The sequence below is a fragment of the Balaenoptera acutorostrata genome, chromosome 5 (genome assembly GCF_949987535.1).
Source record: "Balaenoptera acutorostrata chromosome 5, mBalAcu1.1, whole genome shotgun sequence".
Lineage (NCBI taxonomy): Eukaryota > Metazoa > Chordata > Mammalia > Artiodactyla > Balaenopteridae > Balaenoptera > Balaenoptera acutorostrata.
In genome coordinates this window covers 24,425,645-24,453,130 of record NC_080068.1, presented here as the reverse complement: position 1 = coordinate 24,453,130, position 27,486 = coordinate 24,425,645, and the positions used below count along the sequence as shown (strand labels likewise).

At 41.1% G+C, this 27,486-nt stretch overlaps 1 protein-coding gene across 1 annotated transcript in view; it reads left to right on the top strand.

Annotated features, from left to right (window-relative positions):
• The window catches only part of RNF150 (ring finger protein 150), a 249,609-nt gene extending 225,113 nt beyond the window's left edge, over positions 1-24,496 (top strand). Inside the window, exon 7 of the mRNA XM_007189340.3 lies at positions 15,612-24,496. Within this exon, the coding sequence (XP_007189402.1) occupies positions 15,612-15,730 (119 nt within the window). The 3' untranslated portion in view covers positions 15,731-24,496. The remainder of the gene's footprint in view (positions 1-15,611) is intronic.
• The last annotated feature ends 2,990 nt before the right edge of the window (positions 24,497-27,486 follow it).

The following is a 27,486-nucleotide window of genomic DNA, read 5'->3' as shown; positions in this document are numbered from 1 at the left end:
TGATAAAGAGTTATAAAAAGAAAAGCAGATCAGGTGTTAGCTGGGGCCAGGGACAGAGGGAGGGAATGACTATAAAAGGACATGAGAAAGCTTTGGGGGGGGAAATAGAAATGTTTAACATTTCAAATAAACACCATCAGGATAGTAAAGGTGGTTGCAAGAGTACATCCATGCATTACATCCCTCAAAGCTCATCAAAACTATGATTCCATAAAGTTGACTTAAAAAACCAGTTTGGAAGCCTGGAGGAGCAAGAGGGTGTTACCCAGAGCTCCTGAGCACGCTTCCACTCTTCTGATGTTGCCGGAGCTGTCTTGCTTCTCCTGGGGAGACCGCCAGCAGTGAGTAGGTAATCAGGATACTCCTCCCCTGATTCTACTGAAAGCACTGTCAACGCTTCTGGACCCCACAGGGACCTGCCTGAACCAGAGCATAAGAGCTTCCCTCTTCCTCCCACCTTCCAATATCCTTGGCAGGACCTAGGAGAAAGCCAGCTGGCAAAGGAGTCTGGGAAATGCAGTTCCCAGCCTTCTAGCTCCCTAGGAAACAAGAGAGCACAGAGGGCAGAAAGGGGACACAGTACCTACGGACGAGATCTGGCACTTTGCCGTGGTTCTCCATACCCTAAGCTACAGCCAAATCAAACCATCCACCTGCCTTGTCATGTGCTCTGGTGATAACTAGTCAAGTTGGTTCTCCTGAAAGAAATGCCATCTCCCCTCATCTCCATACTTGCCGTGCTAATCAGATCTCACCCCTGGTTTATATGCAACCTACTTCATGAACCCTCTGGGTTACCCAGTTGGAGGTGAAATTTACCTCACCTTTCTGTTTCTTTTGCATTTTATTTATACCTCTCTTTTAGCATATATCATCCTGTATTAAACTTATGTAGACACAAGTCTGATTTCTTTTACTAGATCAAATTCAATTTAAAAGCAGAGACTGTGTTTAGTTCATCTTTTTTTTTCCTCCAAAGGTCATCAACGGTGCTGTGTACCTAATAAATGTTCAATAAATTCCTATGGAATACATAAGTGGTAAATAAGTTGATGAATGAATAAATGAAGTCTATAGATAATTTTATACAATTGCAGAAATGGATATCTGCATGATATCTGCCTATCTCTCTAAATCCATCTGGTAGATGGATTTCTTTTTTGGATTTCTTTCCCTTTTTTATTCTTTTCTCATTCCAATCATATTCACATTTATCAAGAGCCTTCCATATACCAGATACTAGGCTTAATGCTTAAGGTTTTATGTGGGTAGTACTAATTAGGAATTGTAAAATAGCTATTAACGACATAAATGTTCACTAGATTTTGCCTTCTTTCCTGCAAAAACGAATGTAAAACTAATGCAAAAATCACATTATCCCATCTTTTTGCTCTTGGTAAGGAATTACTCAATGAATGAATTGTTAATGAAACCATAAGGAGTTTGAGCAATTGGAGAAAATCTTTCTCCTGCTGGGTGAAGTGTCACAGGGAAAGAAAACCAATGATGAAGAGATAAAAGCAGAGAGTGAAATCCTAACTTATGATCTTATTTAATATCCACATTTCCAGGGAGTTCTCCTTTACCAAGTCAGAATAAGAACAATGCTTTAAACGTCCCCAGGTGAAAAAGAATTTTCCTGATTTGAGCTCACCATGTCTATAATTATGGAGCAAACATTTAAAAAGGCAAAAGTGCCAGTTATATCTGAACAGTTCTAGGAGTCACTTGGCCAAGTGGATGAATTTATATTGTAAGCCTGGAATGCTTGGTTCTCTAAGGTGACCAAGCATTGTCTTTGGGAACAACCTAGCAGCCAAATAGAAATCTAGCAGCTGTGTCATTGCAGAATAGCATAGCTGTCAACAGCACTGGCTGTTGCGTTAGGATTCCATTTCTGCCTCTTTCTATGTTTTTGACCGCGGACAAGTTGACTTCACCTGCAAAATGGGAAGCAGTCATTGGGGTAATCACCCACCTACTCCAGAACATCCTTGTAAGGATGACATACATAGCATGTAATTGCTTAGAACAGTGCCCGGAACATAGGAAGCAATCCTACACTCCAGCTATTATTATTAACATTATTGCACAGCCTCTGAAGAAAGTGACACAAAGGCCTACCATTCTCACAGCAGAAGCCACTCATAAGAGGGAAAATTTAAACGAAACTGGAAGTTTATCTCCCCAGAAATTCTTGTTAAGCAAAAGAGAGAAAAGCAAGGAACACATGTGAAAGGAATACATTTCCTTATTGGAAACTGCGTTTGAAATCAAACTAACTTTCCCGCTTAGATTACGACAGGGAGTATATAAGCAGTGCTCCAACCCTAAGAAACCTTAATTCTGAAAAGAAATGAAAAGACAGCAATATTGTAAGGCAGCCAGTCTGGTTGTGTGTCTCCCCTATGGTGCTTTTGTATAATACAGGGTGATCGGAAATGTCCTATTTTCAAAAAGATAAACATCAGTAGCAACGGACAGAAGGATGCTGTTTTTCCTTGAAAACTTATTTTTCAAGTACATGGGGAAAAATAAGCTTTTATGTGATGCAGAACAGTTCCGAGCATGTGAACATCAAGCCTACTGGAGAACCAGGACACCTGGGGGATGATATTCATCACCCCCTTATTTTCTCTCGACACAGAGAACACTTATTCTGAGGGCAATGTTTGTTAATTCCTAACAGAACAGGACTTATTCCAGCCTGCTACGGCTCTATGCCTCCTTTCATAAGTCAGGCAGTGGAGTAAATATCAAGCCTCATTCTGGGATGGATAATTTTCTGCTTTAGCTGTGAATAACCATCATATAGAAACAATTAAGTAGGAAAGCGGTGACTTCAGATGAAAAGTGTCCTGTCAGGTTAATAAAACACATGGTCAGTGAAATGTAAACCAAAAGATGCATTTTTTTATAAAAAGCCAAGCCACTCTTGTTGCAGGCAGCAATGTGTTCTTCGACTTACCCAGGATGGAAAACCCCTTAAGTGAATGCTTCTCAGCCTTTTGTGGTTTCTGTAAGGATCTGGTAAAAGCAAACCGTCTCACCAGAAAAATGCATAAATGCACATAACCGCAGAAGTGTGTGTGTACGTTTGGGTACCTGGACTCCCCCAAAAGCCCACTAATCCTCAGGCTAAGAATCTCAACTCTGAAGTATAGATATGGTCAGGTTTGTGGACGCTGGTGTCAGACAGGCACCAGGAATTGGTGTAAATTCTGGATCCAACTCTTACTGCCATGTACCTTTCTGAGCCTTTCTTAGTTTTATCACCTGAAAATAGAAATAATAATTATTCCTATGTCATAGGTTAATTGTGAATATTCAATCAATTTAAAGTATTTAGCTTAATCCCTGGCATATACTAACAATAAGCACTAATATTGTTATTAGTTAATAAAATATAAAACTTGACACCCTATGTGTCCACAGAGGAACTTCAATGCAATTTCACTGCCACAAACATTTACCAAGTGCCTCCTACTTCTGAAAGAGTGCAGTGGGATTCTGAAATGGGAATGTTGACTAATGGGTGGCCCTGAGCCAGCGAAGTAAGATAGGCCCGACGTGCCCAAGACAGGACAGGCCAGATCTCAGGTTGGAAGGAACTTTAAGTCATCCAGCCCCACCGTTATAGACAGTTATATCAAACCCCCAGCAGAACTACAACTGCAATGTCCATTTCACAAAGGGAAACCTGTGACTTTTTAGGTAACACTTTATGTATTAAAGAGGAAAGGAATAAACCAAAGATATTGATCACTCATGGACTAAATGGAATTAATAAAAACAAATCCCGCCACTAAGAATTTTTTGGTTAACCACAGTTAGCCTACTGATGGATTTTACTTAGAATTAAATGTGGAAATATGTGAAAGCAGTAGTTATGGATCAACAAAATCGGTCACAAAGCTCCATTTAAAACAGTGTTTTCTGCTCACCGTCTAATCAGGTGCTCCTTAACACTGTGATAAAGAGATTCAAGACGGAGCCTTAGATGACTTGCGATCAGTCTTTAAATCCACCAAAACACCTTCTCTGTGCTGAAGTGAATAAAACATAAAAGAAGCAGACTCATAGAGAACAAACTAGTGCTTACCAGTGGGGATGGGGTAAGGGGCAATTTAGGGGTGGGGAATTGAGGCACAAACTATTGGGTATAAGATAGGCTCAAGGATGTATTGCACAACACAGGGAATATAGCCATTATTTTGTAATAACTGTAAATGGAAAGGAACCTTTAAAGTTGTATAAAAATAAAAAAGTAGTTAAAAAATAAAATAAACTATTACTTCAATTTGTCCTCTTACCTCCATTCCTATTACAACAAGCCACCACCATGTTTCATCTGTTTTGCTGCAGTGGTTTCTTCTGGATTATCTCCACCCTTGACCTACCAATCTATTCTTCACTTAACAGCAAGAGTGCTCTTTTAAAATATTAAGCAGATCATATTACTCCCTGTTTAAATTCTCTCAATGTCCTTACAATGCATGAAACCAAGAGAAGAAAGTGTGTCAAGTAGGTATTATACTACTGTGTCAAAGGGACTAAGGCTTTTATTTTGTTTGTGAAATAAGAATAATAATCCCCACATCAAAGGGTTATTGTGAGAATTCAGTAAAGGCCAATGTTATTTTTGCATTCATTTTATATTAGCTTTTGCAGGGAAGAAGATAAAATTCAGTGAACATTTATATTGTTAATTGTTACTTTATACTCCTCAATTAGTACCACCTACAGAGAACCTTCTAAATGTTTTAGTGTCAACATTTTTATTTGTATTATTTTGGCCTCGAAGTAAGACATCTGCCTTGATTAAAAGATAAAACCCTGCTTTTATAAATTATGGAGCAAACCAAGTTCAATTAAAAACACAGGACAGACTAAAGAATAATTTCAGATGTCTTCAGATCAGTTTTTTAAGTTTTGGCATGGAAAATGATTAGATATTGTGGTTGATGCAATGTCACATCATGAAAATTGCACCATTTTTGGCAAATCTCTATTTTTATTGGTTTGAATTCATCTTTGCCTAGAGCAGTGCAGGACAATTTCCAAAATAGCATCATGAATTCAACAGCCCATAGTTATAGCAGTCCCCACAGCCCTTTTCTCTTTCAATTCACACATTCTGATTTAGAAAACACCACGCTGAGAATGAATCCTTGAAATCTGCTGAGGCTGGTGGCTGAGAAGATAGGAGTGTAGGTGAAAAGCTGCAGGTACAGTAAGCTATCTCTGCACAAGTCACCTCTTATCTGTGCTTCCTTTTGTACTAGCTCCATATGAAAGCTATAAGATCACTCCATGGTGAGCTCTTCGGTTGACTTATAGTTTACGTGTGAGCTGTCATTTTTGGCTTCTTGTGAACTAAATTGGTTCATGGACTATTGCCCAAAAGAACAAGAAGAACAAGAAGAAGGAGAAGGAGAAGGAGGGGCAGGTGAAGGGGGAAGGGAAGGGAGAGAATATATCTCTACAATACAGCCCTCATTTTTAAAATTTTTAAAATTTTTTATATACTTTTTAAAGGTTACATTCCATTTACAGGTATTACAAAATACTGGCCATATTCCTTTGTGTCATACAATACATTCTTGTAGCCTGTCTTACACCCAGTAGTTTGTGCCTCCCACTCCCCCCCCATCATGACCCTCCCCCTCCCCCCACTGGTAACCACTAGTTTGTTCCCTCTATCTGTGAGTCTGCTTCCTTTTTTGCTGTATTCACTAGTTTGTTGCATTTTTTAGATTCCACATATAAGTGATATCATACAGTATTTGTCTTTCTCTGTCTGACTTATTTCACTTAGCATAATGCCCTCCAAGTCCACCCATGTGGCTGCAAATGGCAAGATTTCATTCTTTTTTATAGCTGAGTAGTATTCCATTGTACATATATATGTATATATAACACATCTTCTTTATCCATTCAGCTGTCGATGGACACTTAGGTTGCTTCCATATCTTTGGCCCTCATTTTTATTTCTTAATTTATTTATTTATTTTTGGCTGTGTTGGGTCTTCGTTTCTGTGCGAGGGCTTGCTCCAGTTGCGGCAAGCGGGGGCCACTCTTCGTCGCGATGCGCGGGCCTCTCACTATCGCAGCCTCTCTCGTTGTGGAGCACAGGCTCCAGACACGCAGGCTCAGTAGTTGTGGCTCACGGGCCCAGTTGCTCCACGGCTTGTGGGATCCTCCCAGACCAGGGCTTGAACCTGTGTCCCTTGCATTAGCAGGCAGACTCTCAACCACTGTGCCACCAGGGAAGCCCCCTCATTTTTTATCTCCAGGAATAAGAATATTTCAGCTTTCTTTACACCTCAGAGTAGTGCTTTCTCCCATTTAGTACATACTTGTACTAAATATACACTAGCAAACCTTCTTTTTGATTAAGAAAAAAATTTTTTTAATAGAAAGCAACATGTTGAAGGGTTATGACAAAAGAAAGACAACTCTTTCTCACTGGTAATTCTTTTAAATAATTATTTATTGAGCACCTGCCATGTATGAGGCACTGTGCTAGACTGGCATCAGCATATACATGAATAAACTGTAACAACTGGAAAGGACTCTAAGATATCTAGTCCAAACTCTCATTTTATAGACATTTAAACTCTAGTCCTAAAGGAGAAAGTGACTTATACAAAGTAACATGTGTAGTTACTTATAGCCGAGACTAGAATACAGTCTCCTAAAGTAAGATAGGATCCCAGTTCTCATAAATATAATTTTCAGTATATAATTTTCTCATTGTAAAAGTGATGCTTACAGAGAGCCCTGAGTAAAAAGAGTGGATTGAACACATGAAATTACTTCCAGCCACTCCTAAAACCCCACAAAAACTATAGCAAAGGGATTTTTGTAAGGCATAGACCAACATGGACAGGGAAAATGTAAAAAGAGACAAAGGCAAATTTTGGGCAACTGGGAAAAAAATAAGGGGTCATTGACCTAGTGGACCTAAAAATCAGAGCGAGGTCCTGTCTCTGGCTGTGCAGGCTGTGTCCTGCTGAAATTCAGTGCCCTGCTCACTGAGCCTCCAGAGTGAAAGCTTCCTCCAGGTGGTGCTGAGTGCAGCCTACACAACAGCAAGCCACAGCCCTGCGGAGAAAACAAGTGCGAAGCAGGAAGGGGAGGACCATCCTAGTTTGCATCAAAGAATTCCCCAAAGGTCAGGGACGGAAGGTACCAGATGGCTCTGGAGAGGAGGATAAATGGGAAGGAAGTACACACACACAAAATAAAGATGGGCTATACGTACAGGTATAGATACAGATACAGATATGGATGTGGATACAGATATAGATATAGATATAAATATTTAGCCAGCCTAGAATGTATACGGTATGAGGCAGGAATCCAGTTTCCACTTTTTCTAAATGACTAGTTTTATTGAATTTTTCTTGAATGTCACCATTTTCAAAGACTAAATACTGTACTTCTATCTTCCAAGATCTGCTTCCAAAGTTTTATTCTACCCATTGATCTGTCTACATGTCTACGAACCTCATGCACTTTTGGATCTGGGAAACATTTTAGATCTCAGTCTTTAGGTATATCCCTGTGAAATACCTCATTTCTCTAAAACTGATTCTAAGACCATAACTCTTTGTTAGTTCTCTGTTTGTCTCCTTTTAAACATCTGAAGAATTCACTACCCTTCATGAAACTCATATATTTTTCTTAACTGCACTTCAACATGAAATAAATTATATCAATGATTATGAGAGCAAAAGTGTATTATAACCATCCGCATTCTTTAGCACTTAGATGTTTTGTTGGTCTTTTAATTGTGTATTTCTTCTGCAGGGTAACGGAACATACAAGATCTTCTGGTTTTAAAGCTGCCTTACAGGCAGCTGAGCTCCCCAACCTCCCCTGTTCATACTCCCTAGCTTGCCTCTGCATCCCAGTCATATTTAAATATAGTCTGATGTCCGTCTGCACAAGGCTCCCAATCACCTACAGCCATCTGTGCATGCTATTGTTAGTGCTTAAAAGATTCATCCTTCTCATTCATCTGGCTAAAATACAAGTTATCCTATAGGACTCAGTTTAGATATTGTAGCCTGTGGGAAGCCTTCTTTGATTCACTAAATGGTTATGTAGCCCCGTTACCTGCTCCTATAAAACCGGTACATCTTCCAGCAAAGTGCTTATCCAGTTGGGTGGTAATTGACAAGTAAATGGTCTGCCTGTCTACTGGACAGTAAGCTCCTTGAGGTCTGGAACTGCCTCACTCTCACCTATATCCCTACAGTTAGCATAAGCCTTAGCACATAGTAGGGACTCAATAATTATGTCTTGAGTGAATGAATGATATCTGTTCATTGAAGAATGGTTAGGAGTAAAACCAAATTTTTTTTAAAGAAAAGAAAATAATTATAAACCCTAAAACTTGAGACAACTCTTATTAACATTTTTGGTTTTCCTGCTTCTAGTTAACTTTCTCTGTCGATTTCACTGCACTACAAACTCTCTGGAAACATCACTTTAGTGATTAAGATTGTCTTTAGAAGAAATAGAGTTTACTGAGATATTTTTTATTATTGGACTTCTTGCAATGTTTTGCTGCTATAAATAATGCTTAAATGAATAGTTCTGCATCTCTGATTATTTCTCTAAAATGCATTCTGGAAATGAAATTACTGAGTGAAAATTTCACAGTTCTGAGTGCAGTTGATCAAAATACCTACCTCAATGTACCCTTAACTGTAATACACTCTTTTTTAAAGAGTGAAGATTTCATAAAAAAAAGGAATAGCTTCTTTTTACTTGATATTTATTGGCCATTTATATTACATTTTTTGTGAACTGTATAACAGTAACCCTTACCCATTTTTCTATTGGACTGTTAGTTTTTCTTATTTATTTAAAAGCTCTCTGTTAAGAATACAGTCCTCAAAGATTGGTTCAAGATGGCAGACTAGAAGGACGTGCTCTCACTCCCTCTTGCAAGAGCACTGGAATCACAACTAACTGCTGAACAATCATCGACAGGAAGACACTGGAATGCACCCAAAAAGATACCCCACATCCAAAGACAAAGAAGAAGCCATGATGTGATGGTAGGAGGGGCGCAATCACAATAAAATCAAATCCCATAACTGCTGAGTGGTGACTCACAAACTGTAGAACACTTATACCACAGAAGTCCACCCACTGGAGTGAAGGCTCTGAGCCCCACGTCAGGCTTCCCAACCTGGGGGTCCAGCAACGGGAGGTGGAATTCCTAAAGAATCAGACTCTGAAGTTAGCGGGATTTGATTACAGGATTTCAACAGGACTGGAGAAACAGAGACTCCACTCTTGGAGGGCACACACAAAGTAGTGTGCACATCGGGACCCAGGGGAAGGAGCAGTGACCCCATAGGAGACTGAACCAGACCTACCTGCTGGTGTTGGAGGGTCTCCTGCAGAGGCCGGAGGTGGCTGTGTCTCACCGTGAGGACAAGGACACTGGCAGCAGAAGTTCTGGGAAGTACTCCTTGGCACGAGCCCTCCCAGAGTCTGTAATTAGCCCCACCAAAGAGCCTGGGCAGGCTCCAGTGTGGGGTCGCCTCAGACCAAACAACCAACAGGGAGGGAACCCAGCCCCACCCATCAGCAGACAAGCAGATTAAAGTTTTACTGAGCTCTGCCCACCAGAGCAACAGTCAGCTCTACCCACCACCAGTCCCTCCCATCAAGAAACTTGTACAAGCCTCTTAGATAGCCTCATCCACCACAGGGCAGACAGCAGAAGCAACAGGAACTACAATCCTGCAGCCTGTGGAACAAAAACCACATTCACAGAAAGATAGACAAGATGAAAAGGCGGAGGGCTGTGTACCACATGAAGGAACAAGATAAAACCCCAGAAAAACAACTAAATGAAGTGGAGATAGGCAACCTTCCAGAAACAGAATTCAGAATAATGATAGTGAAGATGATCCAGGACCTCGGAAAGAGAATGGAAGCAAAGATCGAGAAGATGCAAGAAATGTTTAATAAAGACCTAGAAGAATTAACAAACGAACAGAGATGAACAATACAATAACTGAAATGAAAAATATACTAGAAGGAATCAATAGCAGAATAACTGAGGCAGAAGAACGGATAAGTGACCCGGAAGACAGAATGGTGGATTCACTGCTGCAGAACAGAATAAAGAAACAAGCATGAAAAGAAATGAAGACAGCCTAGGAGACTTCTGGGACAACATTAAATGCAACAGCATTCGCATTATAGGGGCCCCAGAAGGAGAAGAGGGAGAGAAAGGACCCGAGAAAATATTTGAAGAGATTATAGTCAAAAACTTCCCTAACATGGGAAAGGAAATAGCCACCCAAGTCCAGGAAGTCCCATACAGGATAAACCCAAGGAGAAACACACTGAGACACATAGTAATCAAATTGGCAAAAATTAAAGACAAATAAAAATTATTGAAAGCAACAAGGGAAAAACGACAAATAACATACAAGGGAACTCCCATAAGGTTAACAGCTGATTTCTCAGCAGAAACTCTACAAGCCAGAAGGCAGTGGCATGACATATTTAAAGTGATGAAAGGGAAGAACCTACAACCAAGATTACTCTACCCAGCAAGGATCTCATTCAGATTTGATGGAGAAATCAAAAGCTTTACAGACAAGCAAAAGCTAAGAGAATTAAACACCACCAAACCAGCTCTACAACAAATGCTAAAGGAACTTCTCTAAGTGGGAAACACAAGAGAAGAAAAGACCTACAAAAACAAACCCAAAACAATTAAGAAAATGGTCATAGGAACATACATATTGATAATTACCTTAAACGTGAATGGATTAAATGCTCCAACCAAAAGACACAGGCTCACTGAATGGATACAAAAATAAGACCCATGTATATGCTGTCTACAAGAGACCCACTTCAGACCTAGGGACACATACAGACTGAAAGTGAGGGGATGGAAAAAGATATTCCATGCAAATGGAAATCAAAAGAAAGCTGGAGTAGCAATACTCATATCAGATAAAATAGACTTTAAATAAAGAATGTTACAAAATACAAGGAAGCACACTACATAATGAACAAGGGATCAATCCAAGAAGAAGATATAATGATTATAAATATATATGCACCCAACATAGGAGCACCTCAATACATAAGGCAACTGCTAGCAGCTATAAAATAGGAAATCGACAGTAACACAATAATAGTGGGGGACTTTAACACCTCATTTACACCAATGGACAGATCATCCAAACAGAAAATTAATAAGGTAACCCGGGCTTCCCTGGTGGCACAGTGGTTGAGAATCTGCCTGCCAATGCAGGGGACACGGGTTCGAGCCCTGGTCTGGGAAGATCCCACATGCCGCGGAGCGGCTGGGCCCATGAGCCACAATTACTGAGCCTGCGCGTCTGGAGCCTGTGCTCCACAACAGGAGAGGCCGCGATAGTGAGAGGCCCGCGCACTGTGATGAAGAGTGGCCCCCGCTTGCCACAACTAGAGAAAGCCCTCGCACAGGAACGAAGACCCAACACAGCCATTAATAAAATAAATAAAATAAACACAGAATAATCATTAAAATAATAATAATAATAAGGTAACCCAAGCTTTAAATGACACAATAGACCAGAGACATTTAATTGATATTTATAGGACATTCCATCCAAAAACAGCAGATTACACTTTCTTCTCAAGTGCACACGGAACATTCTCCAGGATAGATCACATCTTGGGTCACAAATCAAGCCTCAGTAAATTTTAAAAAATTGAAATCATATCAAGCATCTTTTCTGACCACAATGCTATGAGATTAGAAATCAATTACAGGGAAAAAAAACATAAAAAACACAAACACATGGAGGCTAAACAATACGTCACTAAATAACCAAGAGATCACTGAAGAAATCAAAGAGGAAATCAAAAAATACCTAGAGACAAATGACAATGAAAACACGATAATCCAAAACCTATGGGATGCAGCAAAGCAGTTCTAAGAGGGAAGTTTATAGCAATACAAGCCTACCTCAAGAAACAACAAACATCTCAAATAAACAATCTAACCTTACACCTAAAAGAACTAGAGAAAGAAGAACAAACAAAACCCAAAGTTAGTAGAAGGAAAGAAAGAAAGAGCAGAGCAGAAATAAATGAAATAGAAACAAAGAAAACAATAGCCAAGATCAATAAAAATAAAAGCTGGTTCTTTGAGAAGATAAACAAAATTGATAAACCATTAGCCAGACTCATCAAGAAAAAGAGGGAGAGGATTCAAATTATTAAAATTAGAAATGAAAAAGGAGAAGTTACAACAGACACTGCAGAAATACAAAGCATCCTAAGAGACTACTACAGGCAACTCTATGCCAATAAAATGGACAACCTGGAAGAAATGGACAAACTCTTAGAAAGGTATAACCTTCCAAGACTGAACCAGGAAGAAATAGAAAATAGGAACAGACCAATCACAAGTAATGAAATTGAAACTGTGATTAAAAATCTTCCAGCAAACAAAAGTCCAGGACCAGATGGCTTCACAGGTGAATTCTATCAAACATTTAGAGAAGAGCTAACACCCATCCTTCTCAAACTCTTCCAAAAAATTGCAGAGGAAGGAACACTCCCAAACTCATTCTATGAGGCCACCATCACCCTGGTACCAAAACCAGACAAAGATACTACAAAAAAAGAAAATGACAGACCAATATCACTGATGAATATAGATGCAAAAATGCTCAACAAAATACTAGCAAACAGAATCCAACAACACATTAAAAGGATCATACACCACGGTCAAGTGGGATTTATCCCAGGGATGCAAGGATTCTTCGATATACGCAAATCAATCAATGTGATACACCATATTTAAAAATTGAAGAACAAAAACCATATGATCATCTCAATAGATGCTGAGAAAGCTTTCGACAAAATTCAACACCCATTTATGATAAATACCCTCCAGAAAGTAGGCATAGAGGAAACTTTCCTCAACATAATAAGGGCCATATATGACAAACCCACAGCCAACATCATTCTCAATGGTGAAAAACTGAAATCATTTCCTCTAAGATCAGGAACAAGACAAGGATGTCCACTCTCACCACTATTATTCAACATAGTTTTGGAAGTCCTAGCCACAGCAATCAGAGAAGAAAAAGAAATAAAAGGAATACAAATTGGAAAAGAAGAAGTAAAACTGTGACTGTTTGCGGATGACATGGTACTATACATAGAGAATCCTAAAGATGCCACCAGAAAACTACTAGAGCTAATCAATGAATTTGGTCAAGTTGCAGGATACAAAATTAATGCACAGAAATCTCTTGCATTCCTATACACTAATGATGAAAAATCTGAAAAAGAAATTAAGGAAACACTCCCATTTACCATTGCAACAAAAAGAATAAAATACCTAGGAATAAACCTACCGAGGGAGACAAAAGACCTGTATGCAGAAAACTATAAGACACTGATGAAAGAAATTAAAGATGATATCAACAGATGGAGAGATATACCATGTTCTTGGATTGGAAGAATCAATATTGTGAAAATGACTATACTACCCAAAGCAATCTACAGATTCAATGCAATCCGTATCAAATTACCAATGGCATTTTTTACAGAAGTAGAGCAAAAAATCTTAAAATTTGTATGGAGACACAAAAGACCCTGAATAGCCAAAGCAGTCATGAGGGAAAAAAACGGAGCTGGAGGAATCAGACTCCCTGACTTCAGCCTATACTACAAAGCTACAGTAGTCAAGACAATATGGTACTGGCACAAAAACAGAAATATAGATCAATGGAACAAGATAGAAAGCCCAGAGATAAACCCACACACCTATGGTCAACTAATCTATGACAAAGGAGGCAAGGATATACAATGGAGAAAAGACAGTCTCTTCAATAAATGGTGCTGGGGAAACTGGACAGCTACATGTAAAAGAATGAAATTAGAACACTCCCTAACTCCATACACAAAAATAAACTCAAAATGGATTAGAGACCTAAATGTAAGACTGGACACTATAAAACTCTTAGAAGGAAACTTAGGAAGAACACTCTTTGACATAAATCACAGCAAGATCTTTTTTGATCCACCTCCTAGAGTAATGCAAATAAAAACAAAAATAAACAAATGGGACCTAATGAAACTTCAAAGCTTTTGCACAGCAAAGGAAACCATAAACAAGACGAAAAGACAACCTTCAGAATGGGAGAGAATATTTGCAAACGAATCAATGGACAAAGGATTAATCTCCAAAATATATAAACAGCTCATGCAGCTCAATATTAAAAAAAAAACAACCCAATCCAAAAATGGGCAGAAGACCTAAATAGACATTTCTCCAAAGAAGACATTTCTCCAAAGAAGACATACAGATGGCCAAGAAGCACATGAAAAGCTGCTCAACATCTTTAATTATTAGAGAAATGCAAATCAAAACTACAATGAGGTATCACCTCATACCAGTTAGAATGGGCATCATCTGAAAATCTACAAACAACAAATGCTGGAGAGGGTGTCGAGAAAAGGGAACCCTCTTGCACTGTTGGTGGGAATGTAAATTGATACAGCCACTATGGAGAACAGTATGGAGGTTCCTTAAAAAACTAAAAATAGAATTACTATATGACCCAGAAATCCCACTACTGGTCATATACCCAGAGAAAACCATAATTCAAAAAGACACATGCACCCCAATGTTCATTGCAGCACTATTTACAATAACCAGGTCATGGAAGCAACATAAATTCCCATCTACAGATGAATGGATAAAGAAGGTGTGGTACATATATACAATGGAATATTACTCAGCCATAAAAAGGAACGAAATTGGGTCATTTGTAGAGACATGGACAGATCTAGAGGCTACCATGCAGAGTGAAGTAAGTCAGAAAGAGAGAAACAAATATCATATATTAATGCATATATGTGGAACCTAGAAAAATGGTACAGATGAACTAGTTTGCAGGGCGGAAACTGAGACACAGATGTAGAGAACAAATGTGTGGACACCAAGGGGGGAAAGTGTTGGGAGGGGGCGGTGGGATGAACTGGGCAACTGGGATTGACATATATACACTAATATGTATAAAATGGATAACTAATAAGAACCTGCTGTATAAAAAAATAAATAAAATAAAGTTCAAAAAACAAAAGCAAAAAAATGAATACAATTCTCTGTGAAATTTTTGCAGATATTCCCAATGTGACATATACCTTTGATCTTATTTTTCATGTTTTTAATATTTTAAGAATTTTATACACATTTATCAATCTTTTCATCTGTGAATTGCTCAGTTGCTTTTCCATGTAGAACTTCTTGCCTTACTTAGAGATGTTAGATATATTTTCTTCTTACTTAGAGATATACTTATATTTTCTTCTGGGTTCATTAGTTTCTTTTGTTTACATTTAACTTCTTGACCCATTTAGAATTTATTTGGGGATGTAGTGTGAGAAAAGTCTCTAACTAAACATTTTTTCTTTTTTTTTTCTTTTTTTTCTTACAAAGTAGCCTAATACCTTCTCTTGGGCTTCAATGAAATGTTATTAAAGGCAATTGTATTGAAATAATCAGCATCTGAAGACATAGCTCAGTGTTCACTGTGAACTTTGTTTCCCCCCACCAGGTGAGCAGGAGCCAGCTATAAGCAGTGATTCTGACATCTCGCTGATCATGGCAATGGAGGTTGGACTGTCTGATGTAGAACTTTCCACCGACCAAGACTGCGAAGAGGTGAAATCTTGAAATGGCGAATATAGAAAAAGGGGATGATAGGACCCAAGGGGAAGGAAGGGAGGAGTGCCCCAAGACTGGACCAGGCACATGCACCTCCAGAACACCTTGGCAACTCCAGGGCACTCCACACAAGAATGGTACCGAAAAGCAATATCCAAAGTCACGTTCATCAGGATGCAGTTTCTCCGTCTCTACAACAGCTCATGGCCTTGGCACCTTGGAAGTTGAAAGCTGATTTTCTCTCCCATGTCCTTGGAGACACACACTTCCGAAGTTCCTCAAACAGACTGAAAAGACACTTTTAGGGCTTCTTAGTTTCATTTCAGTTTCTTGTTTTCCTATTTGGGGAATGTTGTTGATTTCTTTGGCGCTTTCTTTTTAAGGACTATGTGTAGTTTATGTTCACTCTTTTGTTTTTCCTTTGATTCACTCCAGCTTTTGTACAGAGTTCTGTTTAGAAGCATCAGTTCCTGCTATGACCGGTTTGTATTCCATCTCTGAGATTAATGGCCTTGACCTCTCAGCATGAAGTGTGCATGGCTTTAGGAAGTGCCTCAGCACCTTGAAACAGTCTTAAGGCCAGCTTTCGTTTAGAATCTAAATTCTTTTAAGTGGATCTTGGAAATGCCAGCTGCCAGAGACCCCAACACCAAGCTCTGAATCTGCTGAGGGCACTGCTCATTTTTTTCAGCTACACACGCTGGCTTCCACTTGCCAGGCTCTGTTAAGGACCCACGTGACTTGAGAAGGAAGCTCTAGGGAGGCACTTCAATCCATCTGATTCTTAACAGTCTTTGGCTGAAATTCTGAACTCACAAGTTCCCACTAGGGCGTTAGCGCCATTCTCTGTGGCTGTAGGGCTTGTCCATCACTGGGACCGCAAGCCTAGTTTTCAAACCAGATACCATATACTCTTCCTGAAAGCAAAATGTCTGTTTCCCCAAGGCTACAGCAGTCTTTTGTTACCTCCACAAATGGGTTCTGCAGGAGATGGAAGCTTTAGAAAAGATCCCGTCATCTTTGGATCCAACACAGTGAGGGCTGCAGTAGCATCTAGGTCTTACCTTAATTCCAATATTCTGTTCAACCTCGCCAGACCCCGAGGGAGGATCTAGGTAAATCCTTAAGAAATTGCTTCCCAGGGCTCCCCTGAGTGCGTCTAGATACCAAGTGAGGAGGGAGGTGTGATTTGATAAACCATTTGATCTAAAAAGTACAGCATGGGAATTGTTGACGTCAAGTTTCTCCTGACTGAGAGGGACAAAGAGGGAAAGGAAACGAGGTATCAAAGTGAATTCTAAAAACCCACCGGTGTTTTTAAACTGTTTGTTTTTATTCTTTTTTTGACAGAGGTGTGCTATTTTTTTCAGTGGGCAATTTTGTAATACATTGAGACTCTCCAGATGCAGGGATGACTAAGGCAGTGTGAACAGCTTCCCTGGACCATTAGATGGATCACCTCGACATCCGTGAAAGGCCATTCTGCTGCGTGGGTTACCTGGGAGAGAAAGCTTCTCTCACTGAGTTATTTATGTATGTGATGAGGCCCTTCTGTCTCGCTACACGCACACTCATGCAAAAACAGAGTTTGGTTCTGCTGTAAGAGCTTGCTGCCTGCTGGAACACGGTGTACGTGTCAAGGGAGACCCCTGGCTGCTCTTTTTTCACCACCTTGAACAATTTCCTATTTGACGCTTTCTAAGTAGGCAGCAAGGCAAGGAAAAGGATCACCACCTTCACAAATGTCACATCTCTCTAGGAGTCCAACACCTGCAGTAATGAAATCCAGGGTCTCCAGGCAGGGAGACATGAAGGCAGTGCCAAATCAGGAGTCAGGAGGCGTAGATGAGCAGCGTGCTTGCTGGGCCTCGGCTTCTCCATCTGTAAGTGAATGAGATTAACAAGATGATGCCCAAGCCTCCTTCTGGTCTCAGGACCACTAATGAGCATTTTGCCTGGGGATCCATTTTTGACAGAGAGCTATGACATATAGCAGACTTTCTACCTTGGGGAGGCACAGTTACTTGACATGTAACGTATAACAGCTTTTGAGATTTGGCACCCCTGCGTGGCTGAGACTATCTAAATGACTGAATTTTAAGTGCAAGTAAGAGTTGGTTTGTTTTGCCTTGTTTTAAAAACCACACTTAGGGCTTCCCTGGTGGCTCAGTGGTTAAGAATCCGCCTGCCAATGCAGGGGACACGGGTTCGAGCCCTGGTCCGGGAAGATCCCACATGCCGCAAAGCAACTAGGCCCGTGTGCCACAACTACTGAGCCTGCGCTCTAGAGCCCACGAGCCACAACTACTGAAGCCCGCACGCCTAGAGCCCGTGCTCCGCAACAAGAGAAGCCACTGCAATGAGAAGCCCGCACACCACAATGAAGAGTAGCCCCTGCTTGCCGCAACTAGAGAGAAGCCCGTGTGCAGCAACGAAGACCCAACGCAGCCAAGAAAAATAAAAACAAAAACCACACTTAGTCACAGAGTTTGCAGTCTCTGGATACTTTCAAATCCTCGTTCTCGGTGTGGAATTCTTCGCCTCCCGGTATTTCTTTTTCCTGGTCAGCGAAGGCCTGCACTGCCGACCTCTCATTCAGTGGGCTTTGCCCAAAACAAATTTTGGTGTTAAGTCAAGGGGAATTAGAAGGACAATTCAACAGCAAAGGAAATATAAATTGTATTCCATGCCCAGAGAGAAAATGCCTTTTGGATTGATGGGTGTTCTCTCTTCCTGCCAGCGACCAGGTAGATCAGGAATTGGTAGCTTATGTGCGCTGTGGCCCAGCAGCCCCTATAAGATGCTGCACGGGGGATGAGGGCCCCGACCGGCCAATCTGAGGCCTGTGGACCTGACCCCAAGGAGGTTCCGCTGCAAACTCTCTGAGCCTAGAAGTTTCTCCTTTACCGAAGGTTTGTTTCTGAAGAATTTTCCTATGGCTTAGGTAGTTTTAAACAAACAACAAAAAAAAAGGTTAACTGGCATGGGACGTGTCCCCCCCCCAAAAAAAAAAATGGAAACAATCCTTCCTCCACAACCTTCTTCACCTCCTCCCCAACGAAGAAGAAACTCTGACCTGGGGCCCCGGTAGCTCAAAGAGTATCAAAGGGTGTGGGAACCTTCTAGGGGTGTATGCAGACTTGATGTGTATTTTTCTTTAGTGTCTAGACCAGTACTGTTCAACAGAAATATAGTACAAGTCCCACGTGTAATTTTCAATTTTCTACTGGCCACATTTTAAAAAAGCAAAAGGAAACAGGTAAAAGTAATTGTAATAATATCCTTCTTTAAGCCAATATTATTGTTTCGACACGTAATTAGTGTAAAAAGTATTCATGAAATACTTGACGTTCTTTTTCCGTACTAAATCTTCTAAGGGCAGTGTATGCTTTACGCTCACACACCTCTCCGTTCGGACTGGCCATTTCTCCAGCTGTCAGCCGCGTCACATGGCTCGTGGCCACCTTGGACAGCGCGGGGCTAGAGCTTCTCCAACATTCTCACAAGATTCCCTGACCCTCACAGAGTAAAAAGGTTAAAAAACCTAATTACCTCCAGAAAGAACTGGACTCCACCCAAGCCACCTAATGAGAGGCCCAGAGATCCATTTGTTTTATAATGAGTAAATATGCGGACCATCCTTTTTGAAATTTTTGCTGGATCTTTCTAACCACACCACTGACGTCCATGACCGTATTCTGTTGCTTCCTTGACCAGTTGTTTTTTTAAAAGTCACACAAAGCATGTTGATTTGGTGCTGAGACAAAATTTTATCCTTCACTTCCACCCTTGGACTGATGTGTGGCACTCAGGAGCCAAAGAGAAATCCAGACTCTATTCATCCAACTTTACCTCAACCCCTGGTCTGCCTTATTCCTGATTGGCAGAAGGTCTTTTCCTGGTCCCAGTGCCCCGTAGTCCCACCACTATAGCTAAAATGCCTGGATTTGGGAGGAAAAAGTGGGAAGGTACATATTGACTCCAAATACAAGACTTTGTGTGGCCTTCTCAATAGAGAAGAAGTCTTTGGGGCTTGTGACCGTCTGGCCCCAAGTTGGTGAATTATGACCACCTGCAACTCAGAAGCCAGCTCTCAACTTGGAAATAAGCATCCCCCTTAGACCCCAAGGCTGTGGGCAAGAAAAGGAGCATCTCCATTCCCTCAGAATAATTTAGTCCCCCCTAGGAATTGCTACGTCCTGTGTGGCCAGTCCCTTTGGGAAGAACTGAGCCCTGATCATGCATAGAGCATAGGAATATTGATGATTTCATCTCTAGGGTTTGGTCACCCCCTAAAATGTCATATCCATCATCTAGGCAGGGAGCGGTGGAGAGTTTGGAGAAGGTAGAAAGTTAGAAGTAGCAAAGGCACCTACCTTTTCTGACATCACTTAGTCATGATCATGACCATGGCGTCAAATCTTTGTCCAAAGAGGGTTTTTTTGTTTGTTTGTTTTGTTTTGTTTCGAGCATTTTCCTCATTCCTGATGGAAACATCCTGGATGCTCCTGGGTCTGGATTTGGTCATATCAAACCGTGGTACCCAGTGGTAGTGCAGTTAGTGCTCTGACATCCCTGAAGCTGCCATCCTTTCAGAACCAAAAATGATGACAGATAGCCTATCGTGGGACTCTTTTACTCCCATCATGTTGGTCATGTTTAGATGAAAATTCTTGCAGAGCATACAAAATAAATGGCATTTAGTTGTCCATTGGATGCATCACCTTGACCAAAAACAAAGAAACCTCATTAAATCAAAACCCTTTCAGAAAACCTGAGATAGAGTCACAGCCTCTGAGGAGGGAGGACCCAGCCCCCCCGTGATTCTAGATAGAGCCCCTGAGTCCATTTCTGGTAGCGTGTTTTTAATAGACCCCCACTTAGATTTCTTGCCCTTTTTTGTCTGGGTGTGTCTCTCTCTATCTCTGGATCTCTCTGACTGCCTGTCTCTTTCTTTGTACACACACCCACACACACATCCTTTTCCCATCTTTCAGGACCAAAAAAAAAACCTTAGCGGCTCTGGATCTATAGGGTTGTCACTATTGTGATTACCATTGTTCCTGTTGGCATTTTTTTACTGTGCAGCAGTATCTATCTTTTCACTTCTGATGAGGAAAACCAGTTGACTATAAAGGCAAATTAACTTCCTCTGTAATGGGGTTTGCCTCATTTTCACTTCTCATATCACTAATTTTATCACAAATCACCTCTAGCTATTGCCTTTTTTTTTTTTTTAAAGGGTTCCTTGCCAGAAAAGTCTCTGAGGTAAATAATGGCAAGGTAACAATTCCAGAATGCTGTCTAATCTCTTATCTTCCACCTCTAGCATTTGTGACCTTCTTAGTTCACCACAGGCCCTCCCCACCACAGGGTTAGGATTTCTTGGAAAAAGATGTGGGCTGTACCGTATCCGATGTCCACTCCTGCTTCTTAACTCTCTTGGCACGAGAGTTTGCTCTTTGTAAGTGATCTGAGAGGCCACTTCTTCCTTAAGACTGAAAAAGAGGCAAAAAAAAAAAAAAAAAAAAAAAAAAACCCATTCCCCTAAAGTGACAGACACACAGATTCTTGTGCAGTGGGCTGCAGTCACAGAAGTCCCTCCTCTGTGCTATTTGCATGGCCGGGACTGAAAAGTACATTTGATAATGGCAATTAAAAGGTGGTGGGGATACTTACCCGCAGGAAGTCAGAAAAGAGGATGGCAGCGTATGAACATGGATGCTCTTCCTGAATCCACGAACATCCCCTAGCTTTAGAGATGACCTGTTTGGGGGAATGTGTACGTCTTAAGGAGTTTAACGCTCATGAGTTTAACTCCTGATTGCAAAGAAGGTTGGGATTACCTGAAAAATAAATTAATTCTGAGAAGCAGGTGTGAGTTTCTCATCACTTACCTCTTCCCTTCCCCTGCTCCCCTCCCCACCTCACAACCCCAGGCCCTTTGTAATAGGAACAATAATTTATAAAGACCCATAGATCAGTAGCTATGCTCTCCCCTTTGAGCCTTTCGATGGCACTAAATTAATCATCCCAAAACCCAAGCAGTGATTCCAGATCCTGGATGTAGACCCTTAATTATCAAGCCCTGTAATTGCAAAACCTGCTCACTCTACAAAGAAGCTGCTGAGGTCATTTACATCTCTCTTTACATACTCTGAATGTTGCCTGCCTTGCATGCTTCATGATCAAGTGGCTTCTTCAGGAACCTCCGTGATCAAAGACCTTCTCATCCTTGTGATACTGTTAACATTTGTACTTACTACCGAGCTATTCTCTCTCTGGCCACCTGATAAATATTTGTTAAGGATAATGGTAAGGCAAGAATATACATCTCTTCAGAGGTTCTGCCGGTCTGAACAGAGTGAGGGAGAAAACTGTGGAGAAGGTAGCTCAACCTGAGTTACCTAAAGTCATTGCTTGACAGAATGTCTGTGGTCTTGTCATCCTTACTGAAGTGAAGGGCTTGGAGAAGCAGGAAAAATGTGGGGACCATGTGTACTGTGTAAACCAAAGACCGATCACCATCCAAATGGACACATGTTTCTTCCAGTGACGAGTTTAATTTTCTCACAATGTGCTCATAAATAAAAGTGAAGGTGGTTTGCTTGGTCGAATGAAACTGTGAAACGGGGGGTTTTCTCTTGCAGGCTGGTGATTGACCTTACTAAATCCAGAAATCTAAAAAGAATGTATCATGGCCTTAGTACCGCACTATCTTGAAAGTCTAGTGCTTAGTCCCCTTTTCCCTCAAAAGTTTCAGACAAGTCGAGCGCTTTATTGAACTCAGAATATTGTTCTCTTTGAGAATGTGAAGATTTTAAATAGCCAAAGAATTTTCATGGATAAGAGCTCATTAATTATAGCATATCCTGCTCTTTTGAAGAAAATACCAGACTATTGCCTGTAGTAATAGATAGTGGAGAAATGGAAGAAGGACTGTTCAGGACTTTTCAGTCCGTGTTTGTGTTGGCGTCTGTGGTACTTAGTGTTAAGTGGGATGTTATTGCAAAGGGGCAGAGTGCCCTCTGCTGGAATTCTCGCCACTATTCTTTCAGCCAGCTAATTTGACTAGGGCCACCATTTCCTCAACAACTAGTAGTGATTTGCCTTTCATCATACAGTTTCCTCAGTAGTTGAGAATTTGGTCCACATTTGTCAAAAGAGGAAGGAATGTCACAAACTCTGAAAAGTTGGAGGAGGATCCTGTGGAAGATCTGTCAGCAGCCCCTTTCTTCTGCAGAATGTTGAAAGAGTATTGTTTGCTCTGTTTGCAGGCTGGAATGTCTGTGCAGAGTTATAAGGCAAGGGCCTAATTGTTTTGTAACGTTAGCTCAACTTTTTTCTTGTCAGATTGCAAAGGAAGATCAATAAACAGACTTCTTTCATATGAATGTAAATGGTGTGAAATACTCACGTGTTTTGTACATGTACATAATAATATATTTACTTCCTGCTTTCACATTAGTAATCTGAAATGGTTGTACCATTTTATAATTAGAAAGAGATGTAAGGTTGGGGGAGGGAAGGGAGGGTTGTTATTTTTATAGTGGGATGTCCCTTATATTTAGAAAATGAAGTAATTTTGTACTTGTGAAAAGTTACATTCCATTTATTTCCTGAAAAAATAATGGGTGTTGTTCTTTAAAATGTTCATGAGCTGGGAGTAGGATTATTCTAGTTTCCAGGGGAACCTCCCAAGCAGTATATATGTGACACTGATTTTGTGGACTGCAGATCATGACCAGCAATTGCCAGCTCACTAATGTGAAAAAAAACCACAAAAAACCCAACTTATTTAAACCTCTTTGTATAGAGCACATTATTATTTCCACTGGAAAAAACAAATGTGTCTCCTACAAAGAATGAATCTACCATTCAGAAATAGTCCAGACATGGCATCATAAATCAATCTCTAGTCCCTCCTTACTAGCAAGAAAAAAATCCAGTAGATTTATTTTTCCCCTCCTGAACACAAATGATGTGCTTTCGTTGTAAAACGAATGATGTCACTGGTAGAATTTTACTTAGCGTCCCCTCGAGGTCTTTCTGGCCAGTCTGCAGCTCCCACGCATAATGATCCCTGACCCATCCTCTCCATATTCCGATAATGAGACTGAGCTTCCTTGATTTTTTTGCCACATGACTCAAAATCACCGAAGTTATTCCTCATGGCATTTGCATGAGTAACTTTTTTTTTTTGGACTTTGGTTAGCTCTTAATTGCTGAAAAAATTTAGTAGTGAATTATGTAGCTGTTTTACCCAAACATCTTCTATACAAAGTCACAGGTGTATTTAAATGATTAGTTAAGGCAGTGTAGTTATTAATTTTTGTTTTGTTTTCTGTATAATCTGTTTCTCTTTCCCTCTTCCCCACCTCAGGCACCTACCTTACTCCTTCTAAAGCACTTTATATATCTCTTGAAATACACGGAAGTTTTACAAAACTGTCTTTAAAGGGATTTGTCTTCTATTAGGAGACACGACTTTTATCTTGCTTTATTGTATTCTCTATGTGCTTGGAAAGCATAAGCCGTTTGTCTCATGTGGGCTAGTGATGAAATATTAAGGATAATAATTGGAAACGTTCAATCATACAACATGGCTATTTTTGTTATATAGAAGACTATCGTGTAAATAAGTGCAATCGTGTTCTTATGTACTGGTTCAAAAAAAATGCAACTATGAAGATTTGAAAAGGATTGTGAATTCCAGGAAATTTCATTGCAAAATTTCGTTCGGTTTTGTTTTTTAATAAATTGGAACCAGATGTATGTGTTTGTGTCACCCATATTTCCTAACTGTGTTGCCTCATCTGGAGTTCTAGAGGTGGCACTGTGGATTGTAAAACATTAATATTTAGGGACTTCCCTCGTGGTCCAGGGGTTAAGACTCTGTGCTTCCACTGCAGGGGACATGGGTTCGATCCCTGGTCAGGGAACTAAGATCCTGCATGCTGCACGGCACAGCCAAAAAATAAAAAATCGGTGTTTATTGTCAAATCATGATTATGTTAAAAGAGCGAGAGATTTTTAATAACTTCTTTATTTCTCTCAGGTAAGTCAAATGCCAGGTACCAAGACCTCTGCTTAGGTCTGTCCCCCTAAGTGAAGTAATTAAAAGATTTTGAGCAACTCAGCAGAAGAATGGCTGCTGAATTCACCTGAAGTGCTCTTGCGTAGGAACCGAGCCCTTGATCTGAGCCGCTGTGGGCAGGTCACCCTAAGGGGGGTTACACCGTGGAGCCCACCAGGTGGACTGGGGCAGCCAGGTCCTTCTTTGTATATACTTGTCCACCTTTAAAGGATTTTAAATAGCAATTCCTTCACATTAGCAAGAAAATGCTACAAAAATTAAAAAGATGGGAAATGCCAACCTGGGAAGCTAGGAAAGGAAGATGAAAAAGGGGAGAGGTGCCCCTATTCATTATTATCACCCACTTCAAACTGGCAGGTCCTGGTGCAGCTTAGAGCCTCTGGGTCTCGCCCATCCAAGGTGCTAGCGCATCCCCTGGAGGAGCAGGCAGGGTGGGACATGCCAAGTGCACTTTGGCCGATGACCGAAGCCTTCCCTCTGGCCGGGCACCCCTCCAGGGGCTGTGGATGGCACTCTATCTGCTGGCAAAAGCCAAGCCATGTTGAGTGCCCTGGCCTCCCAGAGCTCCTTCCTGCCCAGGTGACGAATGTGGATGGCTGTGAAGTGTCACTGCCCCAGAGGCTTGGCCTCCAGGCCAGTCCATGCTTAATTCCTAGGTCGGAAGATATTCTAAGGGGGTCGTTGGTAACGATAATAATTGTGCCACATTACGAGGCCTTCAAATTTTGTTTATGCTTCCATGATCACAACTTTTATCTGCCCAGACAACTGTTGTCACCAGTGAAGCTGCCATCTGGGGTAGGAAGCTATTACCAGGATCTAGAAACCATCCCTCTTGACTCCTTCCTCCACAATCCTTCCTCCAGACCAGGGACTCCCAAATTGGGAAATGTGTTCAGTGGGACACATTCCAGGTTATGTTAGAAACTTCAGCTGCAGAGTCCCAAGGTCAACTCAGCTGGAATAAGGCTTTGTACAATACATATCAGCTATTAAAAAACTTCCAAGCAGGTCCTCACTAAGTCACCACTTTTCCTGAAGCTGAGTGATGACAGAATCCTCTGTTTCTCATATTTTTCAACACTACTCTGGACGAGACCGCTTGCATGGAACATGGAAGTTTTCAAGCTAGAATAAAGCTGCTGGACCTTGTTTCCCGCTTCAGACCATTGTCCCTGCTCCAACTTTTACAGGAAAAAGTCTGCGTGCACACCCTGCACCGCCAGCCTGGTGCCTGCTTCCCGTGGAGCGGAGATGGCCCGGGAGACAGGTCACCAGGGGCCCTCAGAGTCACATGTGCGGCAGGGAACAGGCCGACCACGTTGCTTATTTACCATTCATTCAGGAGTGGAGGCCCTGCCCTCCTAGACACTCCACTTCCTGGGCTTTTGAGAAGCCTTGCAGCATACTCGGCCTTTGGAGAATGGAAAATGTAAAACTCCCCAGCACTTTGGATGTAATAAGCCAGCTGGGCCAGCTTGAGCACCCAATTCTTAGTCTATTAATGCCCATGTTTGGGGTAATAGGAGCTAAACCACTATTCAAAAAGAACAAAAATGTTCTTCTCTAAATCTCATAATCCCTTCTAAACCAATGTCAGTATCCCCGCTCATCTCCTTGCCTTGGTGGAGTGATACATTGTACCAGATTGGGGAAACGGGGCTGATGGGGGAGGAGGTGGATTAGTCTTGCTCTGTGATAATTACTATACATAGAAGAGTGAGGGTACCAACTGATGAGAAAGTCAGTGACGGAGAGAGGTTTCATTATTTCTGAGATGTTTTAGAATAATGATTCCATCATCCTCTGTGATCCAACAACAGAAATTAGTTGGCACGTTATTTCATCCCACTCATTGGTAGGGTCTCCCTCAGATCTCACGGTGACTCTTTGTTCATGGCTGTAAGAATAAAGGACAATAAGCTTTTGGCTGTGCCATCAAAGACCAAGGGAACCGACCGCTCTCCGTGCTTAGATCTCCCTTCATCGAGGCATGGCATAGGTAGGATGCCACCAAAGTCTCCACCTGGGGGGAACCTGTATTTGCTGGCTCCCTAGAAGATAACAGTCAAACTCCCCAAAGCCCTCAGACCTTTCTGTTGTGGAAGACGTTCCCGCCCTGTCCCCATGGGAACATCCAGAAGCTCTGATCGTAGTCATGACGCGTCCCCCCCAAAGCTAGGCTCCCTCTCTGTGCCTCCTTCTAAAGCTCCTGCCTTCTTTGCTCTTAAGGATCATTTACTAAATAGTCAGGGGAGAAACCAGAGCCAGTTTTCACTGGCGGGCATAGCCCTTGGTTGCTATGAGAGCTGTATACACAACACATCTGTCGTTGGTATTGTAGATCTAATGGGAGCCAAGGGTCTCAAATCTCGAAGAAAAATAATAATAATTCAGAGCTTTGGAATAACTTCAATATATATAAATAAATATGAGCGCAGAGAAGTTAATTACAGAATGTAAGAACACAGTAGAGTTAGACCTGGGAATAAGATTGGGTCCGGACCTGATGTAACACAAGCAAAACCCTTGTCCATCTAATAACACACAGTGCCTCCCAAACGATAAAGTTAGAAGTGGTCCATTTGCCTCGCATCACTTTCTTTTTCTCTCTTTTTTATTCTCTTTCTCTCTTTTTTATTCTCTTTATTTGAAATGAGGAGGAGGA